General features: G+C 51.2%; 8 protein-coding genes across 8 annotated transcripts in view; 5 read left to right on the forward strand and 3 right to left on the reverse strand.

Moving 5' to 3' along the window:
- Nucleotides 1-518: 518 nt before the first annotated feature.
- Nucleotides 519-2,957, forward strand: Z518_10039 (uncharacterized protein; the record flags this gene model as incomplete). The annotated part of the gene is made up of 3 exons (XM_013412655.1): nucleotides 519-845; nucleotides 903-2,748; nucleotides 2,803-2,957. 3 exons carry the CDS (start codon nucleotides 519-521, stop codon nucleotides 2,955-2,957), a joined length of 2,328 nt encoding a protein of 775 aa, XP_013268109.1.
- Nucleotides 2,958-3,772: 815 nt separating this feature from the next.
- On the forward strand, nucleotides 3,773-6,478 carry Z518_10040 (uncharacterized protein; the record flags this gene model as incomplete). The annotated part of the gene is made up of 1 exon (XM_013412656.1): nucleotides 3,773-6,478. The coding sequence occupies one exon, from the start codon at nucleotides 3,773-3,775 to the stop codon at nucleotides 6,476-6,478; it is 2,706 nt and encodes a 901-aa protein (XP_013268110.1).
- Nucleotides 6,479-7,555: 1,077 nt separating this feature from the next.
- Nucleotides 7,556-9,294, reverse strand: Z518_10041 (uncharacterized protein; the record flags this gene model as incomplete). The annotated part of the gene is made up of 3 exons (XM_013412657.1): nucleotides 7,556-7,687; nucleotides 7,793-9,154; nucleotides 9,214-9,294. 3 exons carry the CDS (start codon nucleotides 9,292-9,294, stop codon nucleotides 7,556-7,558), a joined length of 1,575 nt encoding a protein of 524 aa, XP_013268111.1.
- Nucleotides 9,295-10,006: 712 nt separating this feature from the next.
- Nucleotides 10,007-12,872, reverse strand: Z518_10042 (uncharacterized protein; the record flags this gene model as incomplete). The annotated part of the gene is made up of 2 exons (XM_013412658.1): nucleotides 10,007-12,522; nucleotides 12,572-12,872. 2 exons carry the CDS (start codon nucleotides 12,870-12,872, stop codon nucleotides 10,007-10,009), a joined length of 2,817 nt encoding a protein of 938 aa, XP_013268112.1.
- Nucleotides 12,873-16,047: 3,175 nt separating this feature from the next.
- Nucleotides 16,048-17,537, forward strand: Z518_10043 (uncharacterized protein; the record flags this gene model as incomplete). The annotated part of the gene is made up of 3 exons (XM_013412659.1): nucleotides 16,048-16,569; nucleotides 16,620-16,772; nucleotides 16,827-17,537. 3 exons carry the CDS (start codon nucleotides 16,048-16,050, stop codon nucleotides 17,535-17,537), a joined length of 1,386 nt encoding a protein of 461 aa, XP_013268113.1.
- A 719-nt stretch (nucleotides 17,538-18,256) lies between these two features.
- Nucleotides 18,257-19,276, forward strand: Z518_10044 (uncharacterized protein; the record flags this gene model as incomplete). Its single annotated transcript, XM_013412660.1, has 1 exon — nucleotides 18,257-19,276. One exon carries the CDS (start codon nucleotides 18,257-18,259, stop codon nucleotides 19,274-19,276), a length of 1,020 nt encoding a protein of 339 aa, XP_013268114.1.
- A 1,990-nt stretch (nucleotides 19,277-21,266) lies between these two features.
- Z518_10045 (uncharacterized protein) lies at nucleotides 21,267-21,659 on the forward strand (the record flags this gene model as incomplete). Its single annotated transcript, XM_013412661.1, has 1 exon — nucleotides 21,267-21,659. The coding sequence occupies one exon, from the start codon at nucleotides 21,267-21,269 to the stop codon at nucleotides 21,657-21,659; it is 393 nt and encodes a 130-aa protein (XP_013268115.1).
- Nucleotides 21,660-23,868: 2,209 nt separating this feature from the next.
- The window catches only part of Z518_10046 (uncharacterized protein), a gene marked incomplete at both ends in the record, with an annotated part of 4,224 nt that continues 3,964 nt past the window's right edge, over nucleotides 23,869-24,128 (reverse strand). Inside the window, one exon of the mRNA XM_013412662.1 lies at nucleotides 23,869-24,113. Coding sequence (XP_013268116.1) covers nucleotides 23,869-24,113 — 245 coding nt within the window. The remainder of the gene's footprint in view (nucleotides 24,114-24,128) is intronic.

Consider the following 24,128-nt stretch of genomic DNA (forward strand, 5'->3'; position numbering starts at 1 on the left):
CCAATCCAACCGCCCACACCTCCTTCTTGCTGAACATCACCCCGCCAGTTCTTCGAAAATCTCTGCCTGGCCACATTGCGTCGTCCGAATATCTGTAATATTTCTGGGGTGGAGCCTTCTGCTACGTTCGTCGAACCTTGTCAGGAGGGAAGAAAAACATAATTGTATTGCTCTCGCGCTGGTCGCATTGGCTCGGGCACCTGTTCAAATCAACACCAATAATCCTGGAAACCACCTGGTGCATTCGCATTTGCAATCCAGCCTGTTTACATTCGGCCCAGAAAAGGGTTGTGCATCCAAAGACCCGGATGACCTGCGGCCCATTCTGAAACACGTCCAACGTCACAATCATCCCCACCCGGAGGGTTGCAAATACAAATTTGCTCTTGAATCCGTCCACCGGTGCTGCTGAGTAGATGAGCTCTCAACTTCGCTCCGACGTCCCCAGACGTGTGTCCAGCGCAAAAGAACGCTCAAGATCACGTCGCAGCAAGACGGGCGATATGTCAGTCGCAACCATGCTTCAACCAGCATCACGAGGCTCGACCTCGACTAATTCCTCCTTCGAACCCGTCAGCCGTCAAAATACCTACTCGAGCCACGATGGCGCGCGATCCTTGAGACAAAGCAAGCGTGTTAGCATGACAGCCTTGTATGCTAGCATGAGCGCAAAAGATAAAGATTTGGAAATCAGCGACGACTTGGCCAGGGCACAACGGACACTTCGAGACCTGAAAGTGAAGATCTCAAACCAATCCAAAAAGAATTTCGTCCTGGAGAAGGATGTTCGCTATCTCGATTCGAGAATTGCGCTTTTGATCCAAAATCGGATGGCCTTGGAAGAGGTACGTTCCATGGTCCGGGCAGAGTGACCTGTGTCCAATGTTTAACCACTGCTACAGCAAAACGAAGTCGCTAGCCATCTCGATGAAGCAGCTGAACTTCAGGAAGGCTCGTTTCCAAACGACGAAAAGACTCAAAAATACGGCAATCTTTTATTTATGCTTCAGTCAGAACCCAGGCACATTGCTCATCTATGTCGATTGGTTACCATGGCCGAGATCGACTCCCTGCTACAGACGGTCATGTTCACGATATATGGAAATCAGTACGAAAGCCGGGAAGAACATCTTCTGTTGACCATGTTCCAGTCGGTGTTGACACATCAATTCGAAACGACCCCGGAATATTCCTCACTACTTCGGCAGAACACCCCGGTGTCGAGAATGATGACCACGTACACCCGAAGGGGTCCTGGCCAGAGTTTTCTCAAAGAGGTTCTGGCCGAGAAGATCAACTCTCTGACTGAGCTGAGCGATGTCGACCTCGAAATTAACCCTCTCAAAGTCTACGAAGCCATGGTCAAACAAATCGAAGACGACACCGGCACTCTCCCAGAAGACCTGCCAAGGTCTGTAACTGCCGAATTTGCAGCAGAGAATGTTCAAGTGCAAGCCATTATTGCACCACGTCTCAAGATGCTGACTGAGATTGCCGAAGGATTCCTGTCCGCCATTATCGAGTGCCTCGAGGACACTCCATATGGCATTCGGTGGATTTGCAAACAAATTCGGAACCTTTCCCGCCGCAAATACCCTGACGCTCAAGACCAGGCGATTTGCACCCTCATTGGTGGATTTTTCTTCTTGCGCTTCATCAATCCCGCCATCGTTACCCCAAAATCTTACATGTTGATTGAGAGGGTGCCCGAGGAGAAGCCGAAACGTACACTCACATACATTGCTAAGATGTTGCAAAATCTAGCCAACAAACCATCATATGCCAAGGAACCGTACATGGCCAAGTTGCAACCTTTCATTCAAAGGAACAAGGATCGTTGCAACAAATTCATGCTAGACCTTTGTGAAGTTCAGGATTTTTATGAGAGTTTGGAGATGGACAACTATGTGGCGCTGTCGAAGCGAGACCTGGAGCTGCAAATCAGCTTGAACGAGGTCTACGCGACTCATGCTTTGCTTGAGAAGCATAGTACAGAGTTGGCCAAAGATCCATCTTCCCATCTAGGAATCCTCTTGCAGGAGCTCGGTCCGGCTCCTCCTCAACTTCCCAGAAAAGACAACCGGGCCATCACCCTACCACTGTATAGCAAATGGGAGACTTCATTCGATGATCTAACTCACGCATTGGACATTACACAAGAGGAGGTTTTCTTCATGGAGGCAAAGAGCACTTTTGTACAGATCATGCGAAGCCTGCCGCAGAATGCCACTGCCGTGCGTCGACCGCTCCGTCTCGACCGCGTCGCAGAGGCGGCAGGAACACTGAAGAACGATGCTGTCATGGTGCGCAAAGGCATCAGATGCATGGAACTCTTAACTCAACTCTCTGAAATGGGAGCCATTGATCGCGCAGATGATTATGCCGTTCTTCGAGACGAAGTCGAGCAAGAACTGGCTCATCTCGGCTCTTTGAAGGAGAAGGTGCTGGAAGAGACGGCCAAGTTGGAAGATGTTTATAAGACGATTCGAGACCACAACGCATATCTCCTATCACAACTCGACACGTACAAGAATTACTTGCACAATGTTAGAAGCCAGTCCGAGGGTACAAGACGGGGCAAGGCTGAAAAAGTCCGGGAACTCGGACCGTACAAATTCACCCACGCCCAGCTGGAGAAAGACGGTGTTATTACGAGAAGCAATGTTCCGGAAAATCGGAGAGGTAATATCTTCTTCATGTTTCGAAGTCCACTTGCAGGCACGTTTGTCATCAGTCTGCATTACAAAGGTGAGTTTACTGTTTCACCTGCTCAGCCCTTCCTGGAAACTAACCTTCTCATAGGGCGTGCCCGTGGTCTCCTTGAGCTCGACTTGAAACTGGACGACCTGCTCGAAATGCAAAAAGACGGTCAGGACGATCTGGACCTCGAATACGTCCAGTTTGATGTGTCAAAGGTTCTCGCTCTACTCAACAAGCGATTCGCACGGAAGAAATAGAAACCAAGTCGGGTTCTCTCATTCACACCCCAGGACATCTCGAAGCGTACCGCGCGACCACGCAAGTATACCTCAGATTTCGACGACGACGACAACGACGCGCATACGACAAATCATACCCAGCCATGATGAAGTTGCTGAACTCTCTGAGGCATTGCACATCCGGGGCATTGCCTTCTTGACCTTTGTTTTATTAACACCTCGTTTCTCTTTCATATTGTAATATTTCGTCGGACTTCGAGCGAGGCCATGCGGTTTGTATCAGAAGGAAGAGCTGCTCTGTGGCAGATGAGTGGGCTGGTTCAGGAGAAGTTGTTTGTGCTCGGAGTAATATCGATGAACATGATTTACCCGGTGGTACGTTGGAACGAGCAAAGACGACACGGAGATGGATACCACTGTACTAATAGGAATGGGTTTCGGGTCTCAGTTAGCTTATTGGGACCACTTTAGAATGGGAGTCGGCTTCAGCAATAAGAAGGGTGAGAATGAAATTATTTGAGAGTTGAATTGAAGTAGGCGTTGAGCAGCTGTCTTCATTAAATGGTACTATGCCGGAACACGGTAAGGCAAAAGCGACGACCAAGAGTGGTCAAACCAAGGGCATCCCGGTGAGTGCGGGGTCGTCGCCATCGCGCTTCACGGACTCACGGTCCCTCTCGTTGCTGCCTGGACCTCAACGATTCACTGGAGCCTCGCAATGCTCACCCTCAACTATCTCTCTCTTTCGACATATTCTCTCACCCTTTCTACTGTCTTGATGCACCTTGTCTGAATCTCTTCGTCATTGCACCTGATTGCCTAGACGCTTCGTCATGGCCGAGTCAACATCCTCTGCTTTACTCCCCGCCTTTGGCGTACGCGATTTGAATGGATCGAAGGCTCCGCCAGGCATCGTTCAGATCACTGGCGGCCAATACGACACCACGATCCGGTCCCAGCCTGATGCTGTCCTTTCCTACATTGATGACGATGACGGTGATGTTATCACTGTTGGAAGCTCTTTTGAGCTGGAGCAACGACTCGATGAACCTGCGCGACATTCCGTCCTTCCCGTCTCACCTGCATTCCCGACAGGCAGAGAATCTAAGGAAAATAAGATGATGATGCATATCTTCGACATCAAACATACTAGCGGCAGTCTGGCTGTATGGAGAGAACATGAGGCGTACACAACCAAGAGTCTGGGGAGGCAGGACAGTCCGCGTTCCAGTAGGGACGCTGCCGTTCAGCATGGTTCAGCCTTGCACACGAAACCCAGTCTGACACAAAACGCCACAATTCCATCTCAGCCTAACGCGGCCACTAACCGGAGACCTCAGACGGCTTCGGACAAGGCTTCGACGGGGGTTTCATCCGAATCCAAATCAGAAATACCAACGTATGAGAGAGATATTTCGACTCAATTGGACAAGGCTCTAACCGGCGTTTTCAATGGCCTCGAGCCCCACCTCGTACCAATTGCAGATTTCTTGGAGACTACGGCGGAGGGTCTCAGGAAAGTTGCCGAAAAGACAGCGGAGCAAGATAATACACCTGCTGAGGTTGTCTTGAGCGGGTTCAAAAATATTTTGGCGGAGGTGGGTGAAATGGGTCTAGAGTTTCTCGCGGCTCTTGATGAGGAATATCAACAAGACAAGGCCCAAAAAATAAGCACGGCCAGCAAGCCTGCTCCTCAACCGGTGACACAACAGGGCCCCGTCGAAACGGCAACAAAAAGAGTCAGCTTCGTGGAGATACCACCTCCTCCCGTCGAGAAGAAACCAGAACCACTAAAAGACCTCGATCATAACGATCGCAAGGTCTTTGGGACCAATACATCCCTGTACGCCCATCGTTCCCAGCAGCCAATACTTGCAGATCCTCCATTTCGTACGAAGCCACAGCCGCCCGTCTTCCCAAGAGATATCCAACGGGCATCCCAGCTTGATCCTTCGAAGAGCTCCATTCTTGATCAAGAGCCATCTGATCCTGATTTTTCCACCCGTTACCCTCCATTGCTGTCTCTGAGGAAAGCCAAAAGCGTCAGTGGATTGCATGACAAATCGCAGAACCCTGATGTCTCGCAGCGTCCTAGCATGAATACTTCTTCTGCTTTGTCTCGCTATCCGAGCATCGCACAGCTCAATGAACAAATTCGGTTTCCGTCAAAAAGCAAACCTACGCCAAAGCCTACTACCGTTGGCAATGGTTCCATGAATGCAGGGATCCCCGTTGGCACAAGCAAGCCAGTGACCACCAACTCATACAAAAAGCCGGGCGTCGAAGATGATGTTAATACAGAAACATCACCAAAGGAGGGTATGAAGCCTGAGGCTGGCCCCGGCGAAGACTCCCCCGTGTTCCCAACGTGGTTACCTGGCGCCTGGCCAGAGCAAAGGACGAAAGATTCGACCACCGTATTGCCTACTACAGAAGCCTCCGGCATCCAAACTTTGACGAAAGCTCCTCGAAATTCCGTTGCGCCACCTCGTGAACATCTTGCCGATGGTCTCTCACACCGTATCAGCAGCCCCTTCAGCGATACATACTCTCGGGAAACGCCACCACCACATTTCCCGAAGAGACATCAAACGGTCACCGGAATAAATCCGGCCGCGAGACTCAATGGTCCATTCAACCCTCTGGATTCTCTCAGCCGCTTGTCCAGCCTCCAGCCTCGACATCAAAAGTCGCAACCAAATCTATCTCGAGTCAACACAAACTCGGAAACCTTGACGAAGGAACCTCCAGTAGTTTTCCCCCAGCGTAGCCGCACCGTCAACTACACTGACCGCTACAGACCGGTAGCTTTCAATTACCCAAGACCCAATTCGTTCGATAGTCATCTGAAAGACGGATTAGGCAGGCCAACGGCATCTCTCAGGTCCTCCGCTGAATCCACCCCAACGACGTCCTCTCATTCAGAAAATACTATAGTCCCTAAAATTACGACACGGCCTCAAGATATTCACCACCCACGGTCTCAACGTATGTTTCCTCAACCACCAGCAGCCGGCCAAAGACCTCAGTCTTCAGTATTCTCCCCTCCACCGCCTGCATCATTACAATCTCGCCATCCACGCCCCATGAAGAGCGAACCATACCTTCCAAGAATGACATCGACCAACACCACGTCCTCATCTACGTCCTTATATCCCCCGGCACCTGCACCGATTGTCGCCGAACCCCCTGCCAATATGTCGCCTACCTTCACTCTAAGCCCCATCACGAGTCCTCGAGGCCGCTCTGGTATCCCTCCACCTCCACCCACGGCCAGCTCCAGGGTTGATGATTGCGTTAAAATTCTCAAGGGCATGGGTTACGGCACCAGTGACGCGAACGAAATGTCAAGATTAAACGTCTACGCAGGCGCCACGGCAGGAAATGTCGAGGATGCCATCGAAATGATCGAGGAAGATCGTGAGGCCGCGAGAGAACTGGCAAAGCATAAAGATGTTGGGGAGAGAGCAAGAATCGGGCCCCCTGGGGATTCAGTCTGCTTGAGCGTCGACCACCTAGGGCAAGTTGACATGGAATGAAGCCCAAAAGTGGAAAACGGAAGTACATACACAACCGGAGCTCAGACTTTGACATGCAATGGAAGCGGATGTGATGCATTTCTCGGATCCGGTGCGCCAGGTTCCGCCGCCCTTCTGCGAAATCATCGGAAGCGAGACTGGAAGGACATGGATTCTGGGCGGTGCAAATACTGTGCTAGTGCTGATACCTTGCTTTGGTTTCGATTTTCGTATTTCCGGATCATTTTTTGTTCTCTTCACCATGCGTGGCGTTCCAGAATAAAATGGCAATGGGCACAGGATCGGAGAATGGAGAAGGGGAGAGGAATGGGAGAAAACGCAAGCTAGTTCGTTCAGTTACACTCAATAATGATGATTATGAATAATACGTAATTTTTATGTTTTCCCGTTCCAGGTGCCTCTGTAACTCCACTTGGAATACAAGCACGCAAGCGCCAAATGGTAGGGTATGCTACGGGAGATGTCCCACCACCACCAAACGCAAAAAACTTGAGACGGCTATATAAACCTCAACTGCATCGCGGGTGATAAGATGCACCACTCGTGGTTGTCCTACATACAAGTACTAACAACCTTGCATGTCCCGTTCCTGTCTCCGTTCCCGTCCCCGTCTCGTTGTTGCACAAGGCTGGTGACTGATCAATCTTCCATATTCTCCTTCCTACGGGACATGCGGATAAGTCGTTCAATCCGGGATTGTTCCAGACTTCCCTTGATGCTGTTGCCGTGACCATTGAATTGAAACGCCACTCTCTGAAACTTTTCAACTTTAGTCTTCACAATCTTCCTTTCCACGAGCCCCTTTTCTCTGAACGGCACGTAAATGGTCGAAATTGGGCCGACCTCAACCTCCGCAACACCATTCATTCCGGGGCCAAAGAACTTTGCCAGAGGCCAAATGCTCACGATTGAAAGCCTCGCCTTGAGGGGGGGGGGAGAAATTAACGATTACCGGTCCCATTCTTAGGCTGAATCCAGTTTGAAGGGTCTTCTCTGAGTGGTCGATCGATATCTTCTCGCGTTCACCTTTTACTCCTTCTCCGTACCGAGATATCCAAGAACACTTCAAGGAATCGTTTATAGCATCGGTTTAATGTCATCGGCGACCTTGAACGGTGCTTCGGTCTTGCTCTTGACTTCCTCAACAGTGACTCCGTCCGCAAGCTCGATGAGGGTGAGACCATCGGTAAAATCGACGTCAAAGACACACTAAAAGAAATATCAGCATTAGCTTCGGTCCGTAGGGATCGAGTTTGGAACATAGGAAGGCGCGTCTCTACAAGACCCCTCGTAAAATGAACAAGGCCGACTTACCAATTCGGTGATGATCCGGCTAACACAAGCTCTGCCAGTGAGTGGGAATTCGCACTGCTTCAAAATCTTGGGATTTCCCTTCTTGTCCGTGTGTTCCATGAGGGCTACGACCTTGGTCTTCTCCGGGTTGGAAACGAGATCCATAGCGCCGCCGAATCCCTTCACCTTGCCCGGCAACATCCAGTTTGCCAGGTCTCCCTTGGCGGACACCTGCATGGCACCGAGCATGGACATGTTGATACGACCGGAACGGATCATGCCGAAAGATTCTTCGGATCCGAAACAAGACGCACCGGGCAGCAGGGTTACGGTCTCCTTGCCCGCATTAATCAGATCGGCATCTTCCTCGCCCTTTCGAGGATAAGGTCCCAGACCAAGGATACCGTTCTCGGATTGCAATTGGACCTCGACTGAGGAGTCAACGAACGAAGGCGCCAGCATAGGCATGCCAATTCCAAGGTTGGCATACATGCCGTTCTGGAACTCCTTGGCCGCGCGCTTGACGATTCTCTCCCGCTTCGAGGCTGCGTCTCCTTTGCCCAGGCTGTCTGTGACGGAGCCCTCTTCGACTCTGTTGACGTATTTCTCAATCTTCTTCTCAGCGGTCGATTGGATGACTTTGTTCACGTAGATGCCAGGCAGGTGAACGGCAACGGGGTCGATTTCGCCCACCTCAACGAGATGCTCTGCTTCAACAATGGTCACTTTAGCATTTCGTCCCATGGCGCCGTTGAAGTTGTTGGCCGCGAGACGGAACTGGCAGTTGCCGAGCTTGTCGGCTCTGTAGGCTTTGACGAAGGCGTAGTCGCCGGGAATGGCTTCTTCCATCACATAGCTCTTGCCATTGAAGACCTTGACATCGCGCGGCTTTCCGAAGCTGGCGATGCTGCCGTCGGGTTTGTGCCGGAGGGGAATCTCGCCAGTCTGCACGACGGTGCCGAATGCGGCGGGGGTGTAGAAAGCGGGAATACCCTTTCCGCCGGCTGCGCAACGCTCGGCCAATGTGCCTTGAGGTGTGAGTTCGAGTTCCATCTCGCCGCCCAGATACATTTGCTCGAGGATCTTGTTTTCACCCACGTAGCTCGCAATCATCTTCTTGACCTGTCGAGACTCCAATAACAGGCCGAGACCGGCGCCGGGGATACCTGCATTGTTGGAGACGGCCGTCAGGCCGGTAATGGAGGGAGTCTTTGCAACTTCATTGATCAGCGTATCGGGGACTCCGCAGAGACCGAACCCGCCGCAGAGGAGGACAGAATCGGACTTCATGTCTTTGATGGCTTCTGCGGCTGAAGGGACAATCTTGTTGATTTCATCTCGACGCAGAGTGGAGGAGAAAGATCGTGTCAAGAGGAGATTTTGCTATGGGAAGAGAGACCGTCAATGGGAACGTTCTCGAATTGAATATATCAATGACTTACCCGTCGCTGGTCGCGTGTAAAGTATCTGGCTGTGCGCCAGCTTTTAGAGGCGGTGCGGAGAGGAGACTCGAGGAAGGACATGACGACGAGCGCCTGCTAGTTGAAATTTTACTGCTCGGGACGACAACGAGGATGAGAATTGAAGGTGGATGGGGGAGTGGAGATGTTCAATGGAACAGGAAAAAGGCAAGAAGCATAGTAGCAGCTATACCAGCAACGACGAAGAAAGTGAGATGGGAGGAGAGGTTCGGCTTCAAAAGGCGGAGATAATAACGAAAGAGTAGTCCCACCACCGGGACGTACCCCGGAATAATTACCGTTGACTTAGCAATGATTAAGAGAGACTTGGGCGTGAGATGGAAAGGAGAATGCGCGGGCATTCGGTGGGCGGTGCGACATCCGATGTGGAGGAGGTGCGGAATGTCAACAAGAAGGGCTTCGGATGGTGTCCAATACCTCGGAACAAGCATTCCTCATTCTCGTGGAATCCCCTTTTTGGGCACAAAGTAACCCGAGATTATCCGTGAAAACAAGACTTCATCCGCCAACCTCCAGAGGGCGGTACATTGGTAAGATCAATATTCAAGGCAATATCAGCGTCAATACCTAATATGTAACAGTGGGAATATATACTTTTGCGTATATACTTTGCCACCAAATTCAGCGCACCGGGTATCTTTCGTTCAAAGCAATTTGATAGGACGAAAGCAAAGCCCGGGGCCCCCCCATCGCCTTGCTAGTTTTCCCATCATACGCTGCAAATTCGTTTTCATAGACATTTGAACAAGCACTTTCAGTTGCTTCCCTGGGCGACACTCATGCTACTTAACGACCCTTCTGGCTCACGTCCTGATTCCTGGTCGACCACTGATGCAGCACTCCAACTGGCGCCCACCGACACCGCCAGGCTACCGCTCACCTGTCTGCCACTGGGATCGACGATGAAATCGGGGTTTTGTGCGGGACCGGCTCCGGCATTGGGAAGTCTGGCTCGTGCAGCTTCCAACACACCCAGGGATGAGCTCGCTTCTGAGTAATCGTCGTCGCCCATTTGTCGTTCATTAGAGCTAGAGGACCACTGCCACCAAAAGCCAACCGGAGCTGGTGATTCCTCCGCTTCCGACGACTCACTGCCATCTTCATCAGAGAAATAGCCTTTGTCTGCACTGGATGACGGGCTTGAGGTGAAGAAGACATAGCTGGGGGGTGGTAGGCGGGATGGTTGGAGGTCAAATTTCCTACACTCTGCAGTTTGATATGAATAATTCAACCGCTTTCGTTTGCCGCGGTGACCTCCATCTCGGTTGTCGATATCACGTCGCTTCGTTCTGGCAACCTTGACGTCCAGGGCAAAATTATCTTCGGGCCGGACACCAGCTAGACCAGAAACGGGGAATTCCATCGGCGGTGTCTCGTCTTCACCGGCCGAGGTCATGGGAGAAAATGATATATTGACATCCGGACATTCGGCAGGCCCATGACTCTGTTCTCCCTCCCCGAGACAGGTGAAGTAGCAAGCAGCGGCGTCTCGTTGATTTTCGTCCTCAGGCTGCGGCCGCTGCTTTTTCATTCCTAAAGCATCCACTGGACGTCGGTAGGTATGAAACTTGAAACCGGGGGGCCCTTTGTCCCCGCTCAAGTCGGTGCAGAAGTACGGGTTGCTGAAGAAGGTCATGAAGCCTTCTCGAGGATCGTCTTTCGATTTAAGGCTGGACCGACTCAATGCATGGGCAAGGCCACTGGAATCCGGTGAGAGGTCATCATACGAACTCGAAGAATCTAGGTAGGAATTTTCCGCCTTGGGGAAGTTCTTCTTTCTTTGGTAGACTATGGGCTTATAGTCGAAAGCAGAGGACTTAGATCGCGTGGAAGGATGCGCGAAGGGAAGCGACGAAGTCGAGGTGGAGTTCACCATCCTGGACGTGTTACTGGCCATTCTTCGGGTCACTTTGTCATCAGACAGTGACGTGGAAGCTCGATCATTGAATGTGCTTATTGCGCTTCTCCCGCTCTGACGTCCACCATCGTCGCCAGCATCTTTAGATGCGCGCTGCGTCGCCAATCCAGGACTCACCTGCTGGCTAGAGCGAGTAGTCTCTGCCGCACCGCCTTTCCAGCGAATTTTGTGACCATCCTTCGAGAGTTCAAATTTGGTACTCAATTGTTTGACGGCTTTGCGGACGAAAGCTGGCGTCACGTTGAGGGTGTGGAGTTGAGCCATACTGACAAGCAAATTGAGATACATCCATGGTTGATCTTTGGTCTCGACGTCCTCTTCAAGATGAGGCGAAGAAAGGCCCAAATGCCGAATGTACTCAGCATTGTCTGCCGCGATTTGTGCTCGGTGAATATCGAGGTCCAATGGTCTGGTGGGTCGCTGGTCCGGCGAACCAGGGCGATCGACATTCGTCCCCAGAGTTTCGGTTGAGGAAAGGTCAGACCCCAACTGATTCGAAGGTCGCTGTGTGGTTGTCTCCGAGAACGGTTGGCGCTCCTGATCCATGGCGTCGAGATTTACTTTAGAGTCGTGAGGGAGGATCTGGGCTTCACGAGGCCCTTCGGGTTTGGAAGCTCGATTCAGCCTCTGGCTTTCACGTCGGTCCGCCTGGGACGCAGACTGGGAGATTTTCTGCTGCTGAAGAGGTGAGCCGTGTTCTCCCGGCGCCGCCATCTTGCCGGTAAACAACTGTTCCAGTCGCTGGACCACCAGTGCCATCTTTGCGCTTTCGCTCACGGAGACGGTCTCCTGTGGAAATAGCGAGTCGGGAATGGCATGCAAATAGTTCTTGATATCCTTGACCTTCTTACTTTTGGAGACGGGCTCGCGTAATTTCGTCCCGCCGTATTGAGAGTTCAAGCCCCGATTGGAGATGGAAGCATAACCTGAATCGGTCGTGGTCGGATCCTGGACCACCTTCGGTCCCAGAGAAGTGCCATGCTCGGTGCTCGGAACTGACTTTTCCCAAGGCGTCGAAGAACTAGGCTGGGAAGGTGTGTCCCCGTTGAGGTTGGTTGCAAAAGTCTTCAGGAGCTGTTCCAGTTCTCTCTTCTTCTCCGTGGGCAAGCCATGCATCCGAATTTCGATTACCCTATCGGGACCGGCGCTAGGAGGACTCGACCGAGTCTGCCAATTCCGAAGGAGATTCTTTAGTTTTTTATTTTCAACGGTCAGATCGTCGATGACGCCGCGCAATTCGCTGTTTTCGGTCTCGTCTCGAGGTCGGAATCCAAAACTCTCGCCGTTAGGCGAATGGAGATTTGCAGATGGGTGATAGCTACTCTGATGAGCCATGTAAAATGGGGATTCATCTATTTTCGCATCAGAACACCATAGCATATAGAAGCAAGTCGAGACAACCTCCGTGTTTTTCTTCCTTGTTGCCCGAAGTCCCTACATTTTCATTGACGTTCCTGAACCATTTAGCGGCGCTCTGGTCGCTACTCGACTCACGGCTCTCGCCGACCGGGGGATGGGTCGAGTCCAATCCATCGGCGTGGCGTGGTGCTTCAGAGGAGCCGTCAGAGTTATGGTTGATTTTGACTCGTTTGTGTCTCGGGATCGGTTTGGATGAGGTGGGATGAGAACGACGAGAGTTGGTACCGATAGCTGCCAAAGGTCTCTTAGGTGACTTGGCCACTGATGTCGAAGTGGTTGGCATGCTGCGGCATTGCTCCGGGGCCGTGTCAGGAGACGTCGTGAACAATTGTGCGATGCAAGCTGGACTTGGGAGGTTGCAGTATGTGGGTCTGTCGGTCAGAGCGAAGGGGTTCTCGATGCGCACGGCCGGATTGTGCGTCGTGATTTCGATGAATACAAAGCGCGTTTGTGGTGAAATGATGGAAAGAAGGTGATGTAGTCGTGAAGCGACAAGGAAGTTTCATAAGAACCGGGAAACAGGAGAACATCGCGGTTCCAGCGGGCGGCGCCATTTTTGCTAGGCGGCCGTGTTGAATGTTGGAAGGGAAGGAGTATGTTTGGTTCGATCTCCAGAGCCTGGGGAGGAGTTCAGAAAAGAGGACACAGATCGGGCGCCACACTGTTGGATCTGCCATGCTTCAACTCGAGCGCCAAGGTCAGCCAAATCCAAGGGGGTCACGCCGCCTTGCCGGCCCATGCCTGCGCTTGGGGTCTTCCCTCGTTTTCCCTACGCCTGAAGGCCGCTGCGATCTGAACATGGCCCAGCATCTCAACCGTCCCCTTTAGCCCATCATCGAGCCGTTGATGTATCCCCAGTGGGGTCATCATTCTGGCACACACCCCCACGCGGAAATGCTCTGCAAGATACGTGGTTGACTATCTGGACTCGGCCATTGGCGGCATACGACTGGTATAAAAGGTGATTGAATTGCGGGAGAAGAGAGGCCGTGGATTCTACTCTGCTGGTGTTGGTGATCTTGCCGTTGTTTCAGTCAGCACAGCTGAAGTAAAGGGGGTGTAATGCGAATCGCCGATCATTCCACGCTCGAGAAGAATAATCCACATGATTCAACGTAGGGCTTCCACCAATATTGTCTCTGATCGACAGGGGGACTGATTGGGTACCCGAATACGCTTTTTGGGGGGCTCGTTTGATGAACGGCGACCATGACGTCATTTGGACCGATTCTAGTATGATTCCGGTAAGGTATATGACCACGTGATATATGATGTCATACATCTTGGAAAATGATCGGCTCAATCTCGATTTCAACGTCTCATAAACTCACGACGCCAGTCGAGCTCGAAGCAGATTTCTCCTGCGGTTCTAGGCTCACCCCTTGACCAACTTCCCTTTCTGCGCAATATCTCTTCCGACAGCAAAACCACGAAACTCATTTTTGCTTAGCAGCATCCCAAATCATCCAGAGCTTTATGGGCTTACCAAGCTCCCACAAGATTATGGCCCTCGATGCTTATCTCGTGCTACCCGTGCTACTCTAGAGCAAATGGCCATTGACTGAACTCAATACAGCAACACATGACTGGACCACAAACAACCCCGGGTTATCTTTAACCTCTAAGAGACCGAAGAACTTGCCGCGGATATTGGTGGTCCTAAGCTGCAGAAGGACAATTTTCGTGGTCAGCCATTGAACAATCTTGAAACGACCTCATCCTGCGTGTCGTATTCAGGTCCATTCGCCATACGTGTCTATCACCACCTCCATGCTGCGGCGCCTTGCCGTTGATGACAGGCAAATTCTTTTGTTCAATTAAAATGACTACATTTCCCAGCCTAGCCCGACGCCCGTATCGCAGTCGGATGCCTTCCCCAGCCTCTGAAACACAGTCTCTATGTCGGTTGCTAACCCAGGGTATAGCTATCGCTTTGGTCGGGCCAGATGCAGAACGACACTGAAATCAACGACCTCAACGAAGAACGAAGCGTTGCGTCTGATCAGTTTGATCCAAAGTACAAGACTCCCCAGTGGAAACACTGGCTGTGTTACTGCTATCGGCAACAATGGGTTGACCTTGTTCACCTTGTTCAACTTTGCGTCGACTGTTTTCCAGGACCTCTAACACGAAGCAGCCGGCGACAGCTAGAGACTATCCTTTGGGCTGCCTATCGAACCATCAATAGCATTGTCCTTCTTGCGTATGGCTAAGCCACCTTTTTCTGTAGAGTCACGCAATTTTCCTTCCTCTTATTCGTCCCCTTCTTCTCGCCACGGCCCTTCACTTATGAAGGCTCTCTACGCCCGCCTCAAAACCGCCTTATTCCCTTGTCACATCCCTTCCTCTTCTCTAACCGTCACTGCACAATGCTCCGCAGGGAGACTGAACATGCTTGAAAAACAATAAGCTCTTGATGTGAGCAACTACTTGGACAAAATTGATGGTAATATTGTCAATGCATATAATAGCATTACCGATGCCTCGATGTCGGCGCGGGATAAGAATGTCAGATGTACACTGATGTCCAAACAAGCTGAGCTTGACCAGATCACTGGCCAGCACCAATGAGAGTTGTTTTACTTTACAGAATCTGATGAGGGAGGATTCGTCATCCCCATGCAGGGACCGAGCATTGGGTAATGCTGGCACATGGCTTGCGCTCTCTCTGTGTCAGCTTTTTTCGGTTTCGTCGTTGTGATTCTTCAGACCGTAACTTTGTAGACGTAAAAGATCCGTTACTAGGTTGAGCTCCTGCAATGAGTATAGCTTAGGTGACTCATCGTCGTCGCTTTCGAGCCAACCTGCATGTCCTGGCCCGCCGCAAGCTTGCCGTCACGTGACCGGAATACTACGCAATAGTGTTAACATCTGGTCACCTTCATACTCACCCATCTCGACACTGCCTCGGCACCTGCATCTCGCGATCAGGGTGGGAAGAAAGGGGAGGGAAATGGGTTGAGCAACTCTCACCCTCGTCGTTATCCTGAAGAATTTTTGAGCCTATGCTAGTCAATAGAATTCTCTTTCTCCTGACGATCCTATGCCTCTTTTTGGATAATCTGGCCAGGCCGAGAAGAATCCTGGTCGAATTCAGAGGTTGCTATACTAGAGCGGAGATTCCAGCAACAACTTGTGGTCGACCCCGAAGTGCACTGAGGCTCCTGCGAAGAGGAGGGCTAACAAGGCTCCAATGGTTTATCAGGGCCCTTCTCGAGGCTGCAACTCGTGTAAAAAGCGACGGAAAAAGGTTACTCTTTGCTCCTAAGTCCTCTGATTTCTGACCATCCCTCTGCAGCGATGTGGACGTCATCTTACATAATTGCCTATTTAGTGTGATGAAACTCGCCCGGTATGTTCAAAGCTTGTGGATCACGACTTGATTTCCGTAATCGAACATGCCTATGAGGTTGGAAAGTCAGACCCGGTAAGACTGACGGATTGGAAACTAGTCCTGCATGAGATGTATCAAAGCCAATCGCGCATGCGGTGGCTATGAACATGGTACATTTTCTACATTTCGACAATATGGAACACAAGGCGCATATCAGCCATCGTCAATCCCATCGACGGCACGGAAGTGCAGTATGCCAAAGCGTGTCCCTGTCCCGGGTACCAACGTCCTTCCCGAAGACACTCTACCGGCAGAAACGTCACAGGCGGAGAGCAATGGGCTTGCTCTAAGGGCTTTCTTCTACGACTACTGCATTGTTTCGACCAATCAAAATCTCTCGCGGGGGTACCTCTCTGGTCTGGAGATGATGGCGTATCGTCTGGGACCGAAGTCTGACCTTGTGAAAGCTTGCCAAGCCGTAGCGTTCGGGAGCCACGGCAAGCCATTAAACAGGCCTCAACTCGTACAAAAGGCTGAGATGTTCTATCAAGAGCTCCTTGGATCTTTGGCCAGGGCCATCGAAAGTCCAGCCTCGGCCAATGTTACGGAATCAATCCGAGTCGCTATGTTGTTGGGACTCTATCAGGTACCTCCTCTCGCAGCTACTCTCAGCGAGCGTATCTGACTTGACATAAGATGACAATGGCCAGTGAGACTGATCACGGCGATCATGATACTCATGCCCGGGGCTTAGCAGCGCTCATGAACATTGGGCATTGGCCTCTGGATCTCTTGGGCACGGTTCGATCCGGTCCCCCCAAATTTCTGCCCGTCAGCAAGGTGCCCTCTGTTGGCAAAGCCTAATTTGACGTTCACGCCGATGCAAACTGACAGCATCTTTAGGTCTCGGGCGTGTTTTCTGTCCCTGCTCTGAGGGACCAAGCTGAAAGCTTAGACGACTTGTTACTCGACCTCGATTTGTTGTGGACCACTTTCGAAGCCTCATGTGAATCGAAAGACTTCAGTGCGCTGAAGAACGAAAGCATCGCTCTAGATCGACGATTTGCCAAGTGGCAAAACTCCCGAGTTACAGAATTCAAGCCCACTCGAGTCGGACATGTCAGTCAGAGCCGGTATGAATCCCAAATCGCCGTGGGCTATTGGCCCGGAAAAGTTGACACCTACTTCGACCTCTACGTGGCTGGCGTTTGGAATATATTCCGTGCAGCTCGACTCCTACTCGTTGCCTTAATTGTCAAGTTGTCGGACACCTGTGGGGGCCACGACAGCTTCATGGACCTGAGTTATACTGCTAATGGCATAGTGGAGGATATGATTGCGTCGGTTCCGTATCACCTAGCGGACAATTTGCAGGCCTTTCTGAACGAGCTGGCGAGGAGCACAGAAATAGCGGATCCTGGCAAATCACTTGGAGGCTTGCTTCTCATGCATCCCCTCTACGTTGCGTCCAAGATGTCGTTCCTTTCCGAAGAGATACGAGAGTACATGCGGGCATGTCTCACATGGATTGGGTCGAATATGGGTCTAGGACAGGCGACTCTGCTCGCAAAGGTGAGAGAAATTCGGTCATGGTCTCTTACACCACCCACATGAACCAATGGCTGATTTTTCATCACCTTTAGGCTCCAGGGATGGACAGGAACTATTTGGCCAGCGCGTGTATGATTATATGGACCGGCTTTCTTGGGTAGTTTACCCACAAATTGAACATCGAGAGTGAGACTGGTATTCAACTCCTATTGGTTTCAAACACGTGAAGACAAGCAGTGAACAACATGGTCTAACCACCGATCGTATCATTGCCTGCTCTTTTCGAGTATTGGCCATATGAGCCAACAACAGATCGAAGTCTTACCCAGATCTAGGCTGAGAAGCTCAGTCGTCGTCTCTGCTTTCGAGTACGCTAAGCCGACCGGGGAAAATTCTAGCTTTGAGCCGTTTTGGGTTAGCCTTGCGCTTGCTGTGTGAGTACCAGAAATTATATGTCACAATATGGAATCGGCAGGATAGAATGAGCAACTCATGAGGCCGGCCTCCAAATCAACAGGGTAAGTGTTGCATGCGCGGAGTTCAAAAACCAGCCTAGCCACCATGTGATATATAAGGCCACATCTGCTTAGAGATAATTGTCAAGTTTGATGTCCTCCTTGGTGATTCCATCGAGGAGCACCTTCTGCCATCTCCCTCCCCGGCCTTCTTCTCCACGCTTCGTGACTTCGTTCCAAGTTCTACACAGATCGACATCTTCAACAGCAAATAGAGCAGGACACGGCATATCCACCCTGCTAAATCTCACCAAACGCAAGTACACTATGGCATCCAACACGGCCGCCTGGATTACAGCAGCCAAAGCTAGGCCTTTCGAGGTCAAGCTCGCTCCCCTTGGAACGCCAGGAGAGAACCAAATCCTCGTAAAGAACCACGCTATTGCCATCAACCCGATCGATGGGAAGCTTCAAGAAACAGCCATGTATCCGCTCAACTATCCGACCATCCTCGGTCAGGACGTCGCTGGTGAAGTGGTGTCAGTTGGGCCCCATGTGACACGTTTCAAGAAAGGCGACCGCGTGATGGGCACCGCCGCGGGCTTTGCCACGAAGCGAGACGAGGAGAAAGCGTTCCAAGCCTACACCATCCTGCAGACCAACATGACCAGCCAGATCCCCGACACCGTCTCATTTGAAAGCGCTGTCGTGCTTCCTCTGGGCGTGTCAACCGCGGCTTCAGGTCTCTTCAATCCCGACTTCATCAACCTCCAGCTGCCGACCGAACCTGCGCAAAAGCCCACCGGAAAGACTTTGCTGGTCTGGGGAGGCTCATCGAGCGTGGGCAGCAATGCAATCCAGCTCGCCGTCGCGGCCGGTTACGAAGTCGTCACGACGGCGTCGCCAAGAAACTTCGAGTACGTGAAGAAGCTCGGAGCATGCCATGTGCTTGACTATAATAGTCCCACCATCGTCTCGGACCTTGTTGATGTCTTCAAAGGCAAGACCACGGTCGGTGCCTTCGACGCCATTGGAGGTATCGCCTGGGCACCTACCGTCGAAGTCATTCAAAAGTCAGAAGGAGCCAAGTTCGTGGCAACTGTGACACGCGGGTTCCCTGACCCTCCCGAAGGAGTCATAATGAAGCAGGTGTTTGCCCTTTCCATTCGGGACAACCATGTGGGTAAGGCTGTCTTTGAGGACTTTTTGCCCAAAGCGCTTAGGACTGGCACGTTCGTCCCGGCTCCTGAGCCACTGATTGCAGGTCAAGGACTGGAGAGTGTGCAAGAGGCTGTAGATCTCCAGCGCAAAGGGACTTCGGCTCAGAAGGTGGTGGTGTTGCTTTAATTGCCGTTCGCCGTCGACCTGCTAGTATGCTGCAGGGCATCGTCGGAAACAACATTTTCATATAGGTACGGAAAGAATGAAACAATAGATCATTAAGTATGGACCCGAAGACACGAATGATAAAGCTGTCTGAAAAAAATGCGCACATTGACTTGAAAGTCGATCACTGGTAACGTTTAACCCCCCCCTCCCCCTTCTATTTATCACTAAGTAAGTGGCGGACCGGCGTGTCAAAAACAGCCTACCGGTGTACTGGAATTCCTCGTTATACCAAGGGTCCCCAAATACGTACCTCATCCATACGTGTGGATGGTGGCGAACAAGGCTTAGAGCGTAGAGAAACGAATATGGGAAGTCCTTGGCCGACACAGCCTCCTTCAAAATATGCAGTCGATGCGATCCCTCCTCATAGATTGTCACTCCGATATTGAAATCACAGCGCATCAAGGCCCCTTGACTGTATAACAAGTAATTCGAGCATGATGAATGGAACAACATACCGAGATACAACTGGTAGGAGAAGACTAAAACGGCATTCCCGTTTCGAATGATAAACACATGCCATTGGACAATCCCCAGGAATCTCCAGACTCTTCTCGCAACGGGTTGCAACGGCTGCCTCGGTTCGCGAAAATCCGGATGAGAGGCGAATTGGAGAGGGCGAAGCTTGGAGCAATGAGGCACTCCATACAGAACAATCAATTGCATCTGGCCAAATCATGGTTGCCTTGAATCAAGAATGCCCTGCCACGCACACCTTGGTCCTTTACACCATTTGAAGGCGGAAGGAATAACCAAGCATGAAATTGTCCGATGTACACATCGATACTGACCATCGTATTTCGTATAGTCGGAAGCACCGACTTCCGACATCCTTTGAAGGGACAAGATTCTTGACCCGGGGCCTGAAACACCCCGAATCCGTCGCAGCCAACGGGATATGGCTAAGAGAGTCTTCAAACGGATGGTGAAAGACAGTCGAAATTCGTACTGACCGAAGGGAACCTACAGTTCTCGGCCTTGGGGTTGACAGCACAGACATGCACGGACATACTGCAGAGTTCCAGACAACTGGCAAGGGCGCGCCCTCGGTCTTAACATGAAACCAAGCAACGCCCTTGATTAGTGGACGACGAAACAGTGCCCAGTCAGCCGACCTTCGTCCAGCGTATCTCCGTCGGCCGGGGGCTTTCCCAGTCTCCATTGACAGGGAAGATTGTGGCAAGGCCTTCGGGCGACCAGGCAACAATCAAATGGTGGTGAGGCCACAAGGTTTGGGCCAACGGCAACCAGTTCAGCCAGCCGGGCCAACTTTGTCTCCTTCTCTGGCATTGCGACATTCGTGCGTCAGCCAATGCCAATGCTGTGCCATGCCTGGGCTCGCTAGGGTGTGAGTCAATCGCCCGTGTTGATTGATCGATATGGGCATAAAGCCGAACGAGCGTTTATGCACACCCTCGCCCGTCCGCGTGTGCGGGAATCTAAGCCTCTCAATTTTCCTCCGAGAGGCTTACGGAGTTTACTCAAACATGCTTATGAAGTACGGGCTCACGGAGAAATATTCCACTGCGATTACACGTACTGTGACTCAGGCATCCGCCAAATTAACACTGCAGATTGATTGATATATTCGACTGCCACCTCCACTTCAACCGCAGACTTCTTTTCTCCAAACCGGTTAACAATTTGTCCACCAAATCCATTCGCCAACAAACGTTTTGCCATCCGACTGTACAACAACAAATCATACCCTGGCTCGTGACCACAAAAGTTCAGCCGAACCCGAGCCTTCGTCACATGTCAAAGCGAGGCTACCAGAACATCAATACCACAATACTCCATCCACCACCATCTCCACCAGAAATTTTTCCACGGCAATCTCCACTTTAGAAAATATCATATCAACAAAAGCGAACAATATCTCCTGGATATTTCTTCACAAGCAACCCGGAGCAATCATAGTAACCTGAAAAAGATGCCCTTTTCAACCATGCAACCACTCAGCAGACCGCCTTCACGTGATCTCACCCCATCTCACCGACTGTCACGCGAAGAGACATACCAATTGGCCGACTACGCACGAAGAAAATCGTCAGACAAGGTGGTCCGAGAAGATCTCCGACTCCGACTCAGCCATGGCCACATGCTAGAAATGCTCCTGCAAGACATTGCACGAACGGAGCGAGAACTTCAAACATCACCCACCGAAGACAAGTACCTGACGGTACAAGAACGAAAGGGGTCTCAAAGTCAGCGGAGGAACGTGGAAGAAGCGACAGAAGTGGTGGATGAATATGGGTTTCCTCTCGAGGAAGAAGACGGCGAGGAGGATCTGGGGGGATTGGCGCTGATGAGGACCGAGTCCAGACGGCCGGTGAGATGAACAAATGGAAACCCTCTCAGAGTCGGGTACTTTCATCGACACGATCCTGCGACAGCTCTTCTTCTTGCGCGTTATGATACCCAAATTGATACCCCTTGGCCGAGAGAGCCGGATCTTTTCGAGATGTCCCTAACACAGAGGGGACGAAATACCCTCGGAGATCAATAATGACTGGTGCCAAAGAGCACCCACTTACAGTGGACCAAAGAAATCAGAGACGAGGATCTGGGCACAACACGAAGACAAAACCGAGCTCGATCAAGTCCTTCGACAAAACTGAACGGATCACCACAGGCTATTGGATGAGGCTTATGCACTCTACACTTGTGGCCCACTATGTTTATCGAAGTCGTGATCTGCTTTGGTTTTGGCCTTCTGAGATGGAAAGGATTCTCTATGAATGCCGAAGGAAAGGACATGGGAAAAGTAGCCAGAAAGTTACTACTGGCATGATGGTTCTAGCTATTCTTGAAGACGAATCAATAGGATGGACTATTCAACAATATTTGTTCTCCTGCTATTTTACCTAATTTTCTATGTGATCTGTGCAACTCACAATTTTCACTATATTTTTCCAATCCCTCATCTCCAAAAGTTGAAACTACCTTCCTTGTCTTCAGCCTTCCATCCAGGCGATCAGACGAGCAAACCTTCTTCAGCTTGACCGCACATTCCCACCCCATCCCCATTTCCGAGTCTTCGTCGTTGTCACGGTCGCATGGGTCCTCGCCCCAACAGCCCGCGCCCTGTCGGCACAGTAGTCTCAAATACTACATTCCCCATTATGAATGCCTGTCTCATCAATGTTGAAAGGCACGAGTCAACTTTCAGTCCTGTCATATCTAGCCTAGATAAGGATCCCACCAGGCGCAGGTGTCAGGCGGAAGAAAATCCGACTCTCGTAACAAACTTTCATCTAGTACGACGTCTGACTCATAAACGATGGGTGACCCACTTCGATGCGCGCCTTTGGGAAAGAAAATTTCTCTCGCACTTATCGGGCATACCGCGACGTTGTCGGTGAGAAGAGAGAACAATCACATGGAGTCGAGTGGAATTGACAGTGGGGCATACATCGGTGTTGGGATTGGGATTCAGACCGCTGAGATATCGCGGAAGGAGTGGCAAGTCAACCATTCTGCAAGACACGCATCTATCACTGTGACAATATTTGACATCTGCAAACCCCTCCGAAGACCGCGACGTCGAATCGAGGCCCAAGACGAATCTATCCCTGTTCCTTGTCCCTTGAGTCTTGACTAGACTCGTCCTCCAACCCTGCCTGGAAGCCGCAGACAAAAGTTAACAAAAGAGAATAGGTGGGGTGGTATTTTGTGCTTAGGTGATGAAAACTTTCGGCTTATTGTTGACCCACCGCAATTGGAAGAGCGCCTCGTGCGGAAGGATTGAGGAAGCCAGCCAGCGCTGGGTGACGCTATCTACCTGGAACCTTAACGGATGTCCATTCTCGTCGCCTGAAAAGATGAGTGGATCGATCACATCTCTCAGCCAAGGAATGAACAAGAGGAAAGAGGGCGGGACAAGGATCGAAGACATGTGACCGGGTAAAAGTGCGAATTACCGGCCAGCAAATGGGAAGAGACACGAGAAATTCAATCGAGATTTTACCGGAGAGGGTTGGAAACACATTGGATACCAAGTTTGACCAATCAGCGTTGCGCTGCGTTGAAGACGGTCTATGTGCCCGAATATCTTCGAGATGTGCTATTTCCATACATTTCATCCCGCGGTGCAGATGTTGGTGATACAGTCAATCTCAACATCGGCTTACCTTCGGAAGCCTGACACAAACCATATGCAAAGCATCAGCTTCAGCATATGTATACCACAATAAGGAATTACTGAACGACTATCGACACAAACAAATTTGCAGTGCATCTCAATACTCACAATCAGAGCACATCAATCAACCCAGGCTCCAGGCATACTGTTGGCGCTTAGTCCTCCTCGATCTACCGTCAAATCCCCGACACTCAACCATGTCATCAAGGTCTTAATTACACTTTGGGTGTGATGGTGTGAAGGACCAAGCACCTTCATACACAGCTTCATGCAGGAAACCATCAACGCTGCTGCGTCATTATCACGATTCTGTTTCTTCAGTGTCCAGGCCAGATTGTTCATGCTGATCAGCGTGGAGGGATGCTCCGCCCCGAGCGCACTCTTTCTAGTCTCCATAACTTGCACGTCAAGCTCTTCCGTCTCCTGCCATCGGCCTTTGATTCCGGTATGTCGACGCCAGATTGGCCATACTGGTCAGCGTGTCAGGATGCTCCGCCCCGAGCACCCTCTTTCTCGTTTCCATGACTTGTACTTCCAGCTCTTCCGCATCCTGCCATCGGCCTTGATTCCGGTATGTCGACGCCAGGTTGGCCATACTGGTCAGCGTGGAGGGATGCTCCGCCCCGAGCACCCTCGAACTCGTCTCCATAACTTGCACGTCAAGCT

Source organism: Rhinocladiella mackenziei (assembly GCF_000835555.1).
Source record: "Rhinocladiella mackenziei CBS 650.93 unplaced genomic scaffold supercont1.8, whole genome shotgun sequence".
NCBI lineage: Eukaryota > Fungi > Ascomycota > Eurotiomycetes > Chaetothyriales > Herpotrichiellaceae > Rhinocladiella > Rhinocladiella mackenziei.